Here is a 9,829-nt window from a genome sequence, read left to right on the forward strand (position 1 = left end):
TTTGATGGCTGCCTTGAGTTCTATAAGTGTTTCTTTTACATAAGTGGGAGCTTTTATATTAGGGGCATAGATATTCAGGATTGAGACTTCATTCTGATGGATTTTTCCTGTTATGAGTATAAAGTGTCCCTTTCCATCTCTTCTGATTGATTTTAGTTTAAAGTCAATTTTGTTGGAAATTAGTATGGCCACACCCGCTTGTTTCTTAGGGCCATTTGCTTGATAAACCTTTTCCCAACCCTTTACTCTGAATAGGTGTCTGTCTTTGTGGTTGAGGTGTGTTTCTTGTAAACAGCAAAATGTTGGATTCTGTTTTCGTATCCAGTCTCTTAGCCTGTGCCTTTTTATAGGTGAATTGAGTCCATTGATATTAAGTGATATTAATGACCAGTGGTTGTTAACTTCAGTCATTTTTAGTAGTAGAGTTTGTGTGTTTCCCTTCTTCTAGTTGTGCTGGTGAAGGGTCGCTAGAAGCCTGAGTTATTGTGGGCGTTGTTGGACGCCTTGGTTTGTGATTTTCCTTCTATTACTTTCTGCAAGGCTGGATTTGTGGCTGCGTATTGTTTAAATCTGTTTTTGTCCTGGAATATCTTGTTTTCTCCATCAATGGTGAATGCAAGCTTTGCTGGGTATAATAGTCTAGGCTTGCATCCATGTTCCCTTAGTGTCTGTAGCACATCTATCCAAGCTCTTCTGGCTTTCATGGTTTCCATTGAGAAATCAGGTGTAATTCTGATAGGTTTCCCTTTATATGTTACTTGACCTTTTTCCTTTGCAGCTCTTAATATCTGTTCTTTATTCTGTATGTTTTGTGTTTTGATTATTATATGGCATGGGGATGCTTTCTTTTGATCCAGTCTATTTGGTGTTCTGTAGGCTTCTTGTACCTTCATAGGAACATCCTTCTTTAGGTTGGGGAAGTTTTCTTCTATAATTTTGTTGAATATGTTTTCTGGGCCTTTGAGTTGTAATTCTTCTCCTTCTTCTACCCCAATTATTCTTAGGTTTGGTCTTTTCATGGTGTCCCATATTTCCTGAATGTTTTGTGTTAAGAATTTGTTAGATTTGTTTAGTTCTTTAATCTGTGAGTTTATTTCCTCTATTGTATCTTCAGAGTCCGAGATTCTTTCTTCCATCTCTTGTATTCGGTTGGAAATACTTGTCTCTGAAGTTTCTGTTCGTTTACTCAGAGTTTCCATTTCCAGTCGTCCCTCAGATTGTGTTTTCTTCAATACCTCCATTTCATTTATCAGGTCTTGTACTGTTTCCCTTACCTGCTTGATTGCTTTTTCTTGTCTTTCTTGTTTTTCTTGGGTATCTTTGAGAGATTTATTTATTTCGTCTACCTTTTTGTTTGTCATCTCCATTTCTTTATGGCAGTTTTTTACCTCCTGTTTAAGGTCCTCTATTATTTTCATAAAGTACTGTTTAAGGTCGGTTTCTTCTATATCTTCTGGGGTAGGGTATTCAATTCTTGTTGTTTCGGGATGTCTGGCTTGTGGTGATGTCATGTTGCCTTTCATGTTGTTGGAGGAGCTCCTGCATTGGCGCCTGCCCATCTCTTCCCTCAAAAGGAGCCCGGAGGCGTTTGGTGTCCTAGACCAATCTTTGCTGTGACTGAAACTGGTTGGATCTCCCCAGTGCCAGAGGAGGACCTATTCCTTGCGTCACAATCTGAAGAAGCCCGCACTCCCTTGCAGGAATCCTCAGACCTGCCTGGAGGCCAGAGTCTGACCCCTTTGGGTGGATGGCCTTAGAACAGGAGCAGGACACCTGAGAACACTAGGGAAAGCTTGGGAGACACAAGCCTGCAGAGGGAAGTGGGGATAGGGGGTCTGTGCTCTCTTCCAGGGCAGGTTGCCCCAGGGTCCGCATTCACTCACCAGTTCAGATGGAATGTCAGGGCACAGGATCAGGGATTCCAGGCAGCCCAGGGTCGCAGCCCAGACAAAAGGGCCAAGGTGGGGGCAGGGCGGGATGGAATACCACACAACGAACCTGGCAGCACAATCTGAAGGAGCCCGCACCCCTCCGCAGGAATCCTCAGACCTGCCTGGAGGCCAGAGTCTGACCCCTTTGGGTGGATGGCCCTGTCCTGGACAATTTATAGCACAGATATTCCTTACAGGTATGACATTACTCACATGTAAAAAAATTAAATCTTTTCTCTAATAATTGTATTGAAAAGTTACTGAATTTAATGCTGCAAATGAACTTTGTGAGTCATGTTTACTTCTTTATATAGTTACTTAGATTGTATTGTAAATTTTACTGCAAATTATTTTTTCTAAGTGTACATTAATGTTTTAATTTTTTCAAATATTTGATGCAATGGTACGTTACAGTTAACATCTATATATGTTAATTAAGTGCTAAGAAATGGAGTCATAGGCCATGATTCGCATATATCCATGGGAGGCTGTTCATTTCTGAGTAGAAAGGGAGGAGGAGTGGATACCGGGTGGTTTTGAAGGGCACTGGCAATGAGAAACTTGGAGGAGAGGAGTGAGGTGAAAGTGTAGTCTGGAGGGACAATAAATAAATAACTTGAAAAGTGGGATCATTTTTATTCTAGCTTTCTTAATTTAGTTTGATATTAATTTATATGAAAGATTAAATGTGGTTTCTAGTATATATTAGGTATTTTTTTTAATGATTATCCACGGGTTCTTATTGCCCAATGGTAAAGAGCTTCCTGATGAAGGCTGGAAAACTGATGTTGATCCTTTGAGCCAGTGGTGGGCGTGGAAAACTGATTTCTGGATGTTGTCCTCACTCCACGTACTTGTTGCTGCAGGAAATTTTTGGTTAACACACATACATGCATTCTGTGTGTGTGTGTGTGTGTGTGTGTGTGTGTCTGTCTCTCTATCACACACACACACACACGCAAAACATACACACCTGTATGTATATACTAAAGATCATAATGTATAGCATATACGTGTTTGTTCTAAAAGTCTCAGACTTATTCTTTGCACTGTTACATCTCTGTCCTTATGATTTACGGGATGCTGTCTCGGGCTGTGGGTTCTTTAGCTGGTTAGTGCTCCAGAAGAGCTTTCTTCAGAATGAGGAACAGGTGGGGGGTTTCTGTGCTGCTGCCATCGTGACTTATACAGTGAACGGAGCTTCTCTGATATTTCTCTCCCTCTCCACCCTTTTTATGAAGCAGTTTTGGAGGTCATGGAGTTGTTCTTTGCAGTTCCTTCAAAGTCAGGATCAGTGCAGACATCACCCACTGTCCATCATTACTGCCCTGATGTTCTTCGACCAATAACAGTTACGCCTATATTGAGTGTAGTTTTTTTTTTTTTCTGGTGTGTATGAGTTTAGAGAATCTGACGCCAGCTGCTGGTATTTCCCCAGGTGCCTGTGACGTATTCAGTGGTGTTCGAGTCTATTCACACTCCCTGCTGCACAGTGGCACAGTGTCCTCAATCCCCTTCCTGTACCCCACTCCTGAGTGTGCTCACCATACATCGATGACTTCAGTGCTCACACACAATGTGGCGTTTGCTTGGTTTTCAGCATCATAAATCCTAAAAGGTCGTTGCTCTGATTTTAGTGGATTCACTAGCCAGGCTTTTGTTTACAGCAGTGACCACATGGCCATGGATCAGAGTAATTTTGAAAGTGACCTAGATAGTCAATCCATTCCCAGACAAAACTTCAATGATTTCCTTCTCGACAACATCAGTCTTAACACCCCTACAGAAACAGGAAGCTGTAGGTAGCAGGACTGTAGAGGAGAAGAGCAATGCCCTTGGCGTCTCCGTGCCTGGTTTCTTACATCACTCTACTCCTCACAGAGGACAAGCGCATCCCTCCGTCCTCCAGAGAACCTTCCTCTTGTAATAGATGCTGTGCACAGACACGTACAAGTGGTCAATGGACAGAGAACAGGTGACTGAGACATGGCCAGTCTGGCTTTCCTGGATCCCGAGGTCAGCGGTCATTACACAAGAGGTCAGAGGAAGATGGCAATGCCCAGAGGCAGTTGATGACTGCAGCAAATCAGTGGTGTTGGCGCAATGGAGCAGTCGCCTGTACCTGCTGATAGCAACTGTGACTGCACGCACAAAGTCTGAATATGATCAAGACAGACCAGACCCTTGTTTAAAGCAGGGAGGATGTCAGGAAATCCCACCCCTAGCAGAGGAGCTCTTCGGGATGAAGGAGATTCAGTTATCCTCAGTAATGGGAGCCATGAGAGGTTGCACATCGTCCACAAGGTGGCAGTGTACCCGTGCACATTTGGCAGCAATAAGTGAACTCAAGGTTAAAAACAAAATAATAAGGAATAAAATTGAGAGGAACTAGCCTAGTAACTTTATAGTCATTTAACTTCCCTTGTTAGATTTGCTCCATGGGGTGTTTTTTGAGGCTACTATGAATGGAGTTTTTCCTGGAAAAGTTCATGTCATCTTGACGCCAGCTAGGGTCGTGTGGGAAGAAGGAATCTTATTAGGGAAGATGTTCCTATAGAATCACCCTGCAGACGAATCTCTAAGCTATTTTATTAACTGATGACTGCTATAGAACCATCCATCCCACTGCAGGTGATCTCACCCCTGGACATGTGATTCTGTATGCATAGAAAGCACGTTGAGCAGCCGTGAGTCACCAAAGCAGTAGCCAGTGCTCCTCTGTGACTTCCATACCAGCCCCTGCCTTCAACTTCCTGCCCTGTTCTCAGTAGTGGAATATGCTGTGGATTTTAAATGAAAACAAACCCTTTCCACCCACATGTTGCTTTAGGTCATAATACTTTATCACAGCAATAGAAGCCTACTCCAAGACAGGGCTGATGCCCATAATTTCAGTATTTCTCAGCGGTTACAGGAAGAGTCCTCATTAGTTGTGTGATATATTTTATTTTGACTTTATGATCTTACTCATATTTGTATAGAAATGAGTTTATCTGGTAGAAGTTGAGAGTCAAATGTTAGTTATCAGAGGACAGAGAAATCAGAGGGAAGTACAGTCTAGGAAGAGTTGGTCAAGAGGACAAAGGCACAGCGTAACACAAGCAACATGTTCTGACATCCTTCTGCAATGCTGCTGGCTACACATACTGAGGAGTGATGAATAATAGAGAGAAGGAAGATTTTTCCCATTGATAAACTAAGACTATATGATGATTGTATGCACTCACCACTTACGTTTATGCAGTGCACATTGCTTTCAGTATTATTTCTTACTGAGTCCAGATAGGTAATATTGATGGTGACCCAATGAGTTTAAAACCATCAAAAGCTTTTTCAAAGATCTAATGGCTGACAAATAAGAACAAACATGTATAGTAAAAAATTTATTGACTAGAGGAAATAAATTAACAATATTGGTTTGATACATTAAAGAAAATAGAAAATTCATAATATTATAAGGTAAATAAAATTATGTAAATAGTAAAACAGGAAAAAACAATATAAATAAAACATTTGAATAAATAAACAAATGCCCTTACAAATAAATATAATAGAACCTAACATTATGCAAAATATGCAGGCAAACATAATCATTGATGTCAAAGTAAAAGATCTTGGGAAAGGCAAAATCTGCCAAGTGAGGTTCAGGGTCCTAGTCCAGGAGAGTCTCCAACACTTTGGCTCAGGACTTACTCCTTCTCTTCACTCAATCTTGCCAGCAACTTGGCTGAGGAAGACAGGGCTCTCCAGACTTCTGCTCTGACCACCTCCCAGGCACAGGGGCTGTGTTTCTTCTCTCTCAGGTAGGCAGTGATCCTGTGGAAGTATTTCCTCACAGCCACCATGGAGTCTTCCTGGCTCAGGGGAGGTTCCTGCACCCCCACCTGCTGCATCACACAGGCCTGCAGGTCCCTGAGCTGCTGGTGGAGGCCAGTGCAGAATGTGTCTAGGAGGGTTGTCTCCCAAGCAGCAGATGAGTCCTTTGAGCTGAAGAGGATCAGGACCTCCTGGGTCAGCTCCTGCAGGAAAGGGCATCCACCTTCTCCAAAGGGAATGCAAAGTCCTTTCTGTCCTTGAGGCAGGAGAGAGGGGAGAGTCTCCTCGTTTGTGCCAGGAGTGTCAAGGCTCCCTTGTTGCTGAGGTTATGAGTCTGAGGCAGGTCACATCCCAGAGAGCAGGTTGACCAGTACAGGAGCTCATCACTACCAGGGCCATCAGGAAAGCACTGGGTCTGGCCATTGTGGATGTTGCAGATGTTGCTGGTCCTGAACCTTCCCCTGTAGGTTCTCCGAAGATCATCCTTTGTGCATCTGTCTTAAGTAGGGCAAACACTAGTTTCCACTTTCTGAATGCCCTCCCCTTCTCCACAATTCTTTTCACTTTTCTTCATTAATTCTCAGCGGTGTCTTGGCATTTTTCTCAACCATTTTTATTTTCATTACTGTTTTCTCTTTCATTGCTCTCCTAAACAAATCTGTATCAGAGGTTTTCTTGCCCTGAGTAAAATTGTCATTAACTGTTAACCACACATATGCATTCAACTTTTGATATTTACACACGTAATTCAATGATAAATTTCTTCTAAAACTTGTAAAAAAAAGATATTGAAATTCAGTTTGTAATTAAATTTTCTGTTGTCATTTATATCAAATACATACTTTTAAATTATAATTTAAGGTATGATGCAAATTCGCTATTTCTAAATTTATCATATTAATGTAATGAGACACTGTTTTTCTAATGTTTAAAAGAAAAAAATACTTTTTCAAATTGCCCTTATTAACTTTAATACTGATTTATATGTATGCTTGATTTAATAATCACTGTATATTGGCTATTTATTCAATGATTGCCATGCCATCATGAGGTTTTAATATGTGAGGGTTTGCTGTCAAAGTTTCATGAGCTGAGTTTGATTCCTGGAACCCATGGTTGAAGCAGAGATCTGAGTCCTGTATTTTGTCCTCTGAACACCATATTCATGATGTGGCAATCTTGAGGCTGCTCACACACACATACTCACACACACTCAAACACACAGATATACATACACACTCCCACACATACATACACACAAACATGCACACTCCACACCTAACACACACACACACACACACACACACTCCAGCATATCTGCATATAGACACACTGCATTACACACAAAAATGCCCATTCACATAAGCACACACACACATATATGCACACCCTCCCCCCACATAAGTATACATCCCTCCCACGAAAATGCACTAACATGCACATTTACACATTCTCACATGTACAAGCCCCCCACACTCAAACACACACATACATTTCCACACATATGTACACACTTGTGCACACACTCACACGCTGGTGAACAAACATCTACACTTACATACATGCTCTCTCTCTCCCCCCTCACACACACACACCTATAAACAGTGCTTGTGCATACACACACACACCTATAAACAATGCTTGTGCACACACACACACACACACACACACAGTCATAATGAGAGTAATAAGAAGTAAATACCTCAAAACTAAGATTCCTGTGAGGGATTTTTCTTGAGTTGAAGTGGGAAGCGCCACTTCTTAACAAGACTTTGGAGGGGAAGGCATACCTTTTATCTGGATCTTTGAGGTGGGACCACTCACCTTTAACCCAGATCCTTTGAGATAGGAAGACCCACCTCTATGCTGAGGCACACCTTCTGCTGGAATCCCATAGAGGACATGAAAGAAGAAAGCTTTTGAACTTTGCCTGCTTGCTCTCACCTTGATCGCAAGCCCATTCCTTCACTGACATTAGAACCCACTTCTTCTGGACCCCAGCATGTTAGGAAGACCATGTAAGATGTCCAGCCTCACGGGGTGAATAAATCCATAAAGGTAAGGATCTGAAGTGTGACAAATGAAAGTTTTTGTTTTGAGATGGTATTACTCTTATTACTCCTCTGTATTATCGGGAGTGTGTGTGAGCATTGTGAATAGATGTGTGTGTATGTGTGTGGCAGAGAGCATGTCTGTGTGCGTGTGTCCACAGGTGTGTGTGCACCACTGTGTGTGTGTGTGAATTGATGTTTGTGTTTGAGTGTGTGGGTATGTGTTTACATGTGTGAAGGTATAAATGTGTAGGTGAGTGCATTTGTCTGGAGGAAATGTGTGCTTATGTGAGTGTGTTCTATGTAACAGTGTGAGGGTCTTTGTGTGTGTGCATGCATTGTGTGCGTGTGTAGACACAAGCTCTTGCCATGTGTAAATGTGCTCATTGGAGTCTGACTTACGAGAGTTTGTTTCTCCGTTTCAACCCTGGACTCAGCGCGTCAAGACTTGAACAGCAAGTCTTTTCACCTAGATACCTCATGATGGCATGGCAATGATTGGAAGAAAAGTCAAGATACACTAATGATGTAATGAACATCTTATGTAAATCAATATTAGAGTTAATGGAGGCAATTTGAAGTGTACCATTACATTGATACTTTTAATTTAGAAATAATTTGCATCACACCTTACATATGATTTAAATATTTATTTAAATAATAGAAATAAAACACAATTTAAGATCAATTTAAATAACTTTTAAATAAAATTTTGGGAGAAACTTTATCTTTAAAATAGATAAAATAGTGTAAGTTTCAAAGAAGGAATGGTCATCTGTGGTGTAATGGCTAATGACAACTCCACTGACAAACAGAAAAGTGCTGAAAACAGCAGCTTTCTGAGGGCAGCGGTGAAAGAGGAAGCAAAGATGACAACCAAAATGATTTAGAAAAAAAATGTCTAGACAAAAGCAGAGGATGAGCTCAAGAAAGTGAAAAGACAATTGGAAAGTAAGGGGCGGGCATTCAGAAAACGAAAACCAAGGCTACACGATTTAAGACGAAGGCAGGAATGATGGTCTTCAGAGAACCTAGAGGAGAAGGTTCAGAACCACACAGCCCACAGGACCAGCAGCATCTACAACATCCACAATGGCCAGACCCTGTGACTTCCTGATGGTCCTGGTGCTGATGAGCTGCTGGTCAACCTGCTCTCTGGGATGTGACCTGAGTCAGACTGACAAAATCATGAACGAGACTCTCTCGATACTCCTGGCACAAAAGAAGCAATTCTCTCTTCCCTGTTGGAAGGAGACAAAGAACTTTCTCTGTCCCCTGGAGGAGATGGATGCCCAGCAGATCCAGAAGCCTCAAGTGATCCAGGTACTGGATGACATGACCCAGCAGAGCCTGACGCTCTTCTGCCTAAATAAGGCATCTGCTGCATGGGAGACAACACTCCTAGAGACATTCTGTAATGGCCTTTACGATCAGCTCAGGGAGCTGCAGTCCTGTCGGATGCAGCACGTGGGGATGCAGGAAATCCCTGTGAAGAAATATTTCGAGAGGATCACTGCCTACCTGAGGAAGAAGAAACACAGCCCCTGTGCTTGGATGGTGGTCAGAGCAGAAGTCTGGAGAGCCTGGTCTTTCTCAGCCAACTTGCCAAAAAGTTTGAACAAGGAGAATGAGTAAGTCCTAAGGAGTCTCCTGGGACCGGACACTGTATCTCACTGTTTAAGTTCTCCACTAAAGACTCTTGTTCATTTTGGCATGAATTCAATCAACCTGCCTAGCTGTTTCAGCAGAACAGAGACAATTTGGGTCTACATATGAAAGCATGTGTTCCTTCATTCTATTGGTGTATCCGTGTATGCATGTATTTACTCATTTTATTATTTATATAATTTAAGTTATTTAAATTCAATCTTAAAGTTTTATATTTTCTTTAATGTAGCAAACCATCCTGTGCGATTAAATTATTTTGTTTTCTATTAAATTTTGCTGCATAGAACATTTTTTAATTTGTTAATTCTGTTATTTTCCAATTTTCTCAGTACTTTTAAGTGGATACTCTACACCATACAAATT

At 41.6% G+C, this 9,829-nt stretch overlaps 1 protein-coding gene and 1 pseudogene across 1 annotated transcript; one reads left to right on the forward strand and one right to left on the reverse strand.

The window, feature by feature from the left end:
* Positions 1-5,620: 5,620 nt before the first annotated feature.
* LOC119805886 lies at positions 5,621-6,170 on the reverse strand (annotated as a pseudogene).
* A 2,720-nt stretch (positions 6,171-8,890) lies between these two features.
* LOC119805889 (interferon alpha-12-like) lies at positions 8,891-9,433 on the forward strand. The gene has a single exon (XM_038317654.1). It carries the CDS (start codon positions 8,891-8,893, stop codon positions 9,431-9,433), a length of 543 nt encoding a protein of 180 aa, XP_038173582.1.
* Positions 9,434-9,829: the final 396 nt, after the last annotated feature.

This window comes from Arvicola amphibius, unplaced genomic scaffold (assembly GCF_903992535.2).
Source record: "Arvicola amphibius unplaced genomic scaffold, mArvAmp1.2, whole genome shotgun sequence".
Lineage (NCBI taxonomy): Eukaryota > Metazoa > Chordata > Mammalia > Rodentia > Cricetidae > Arvicola > Arvicola amphibius.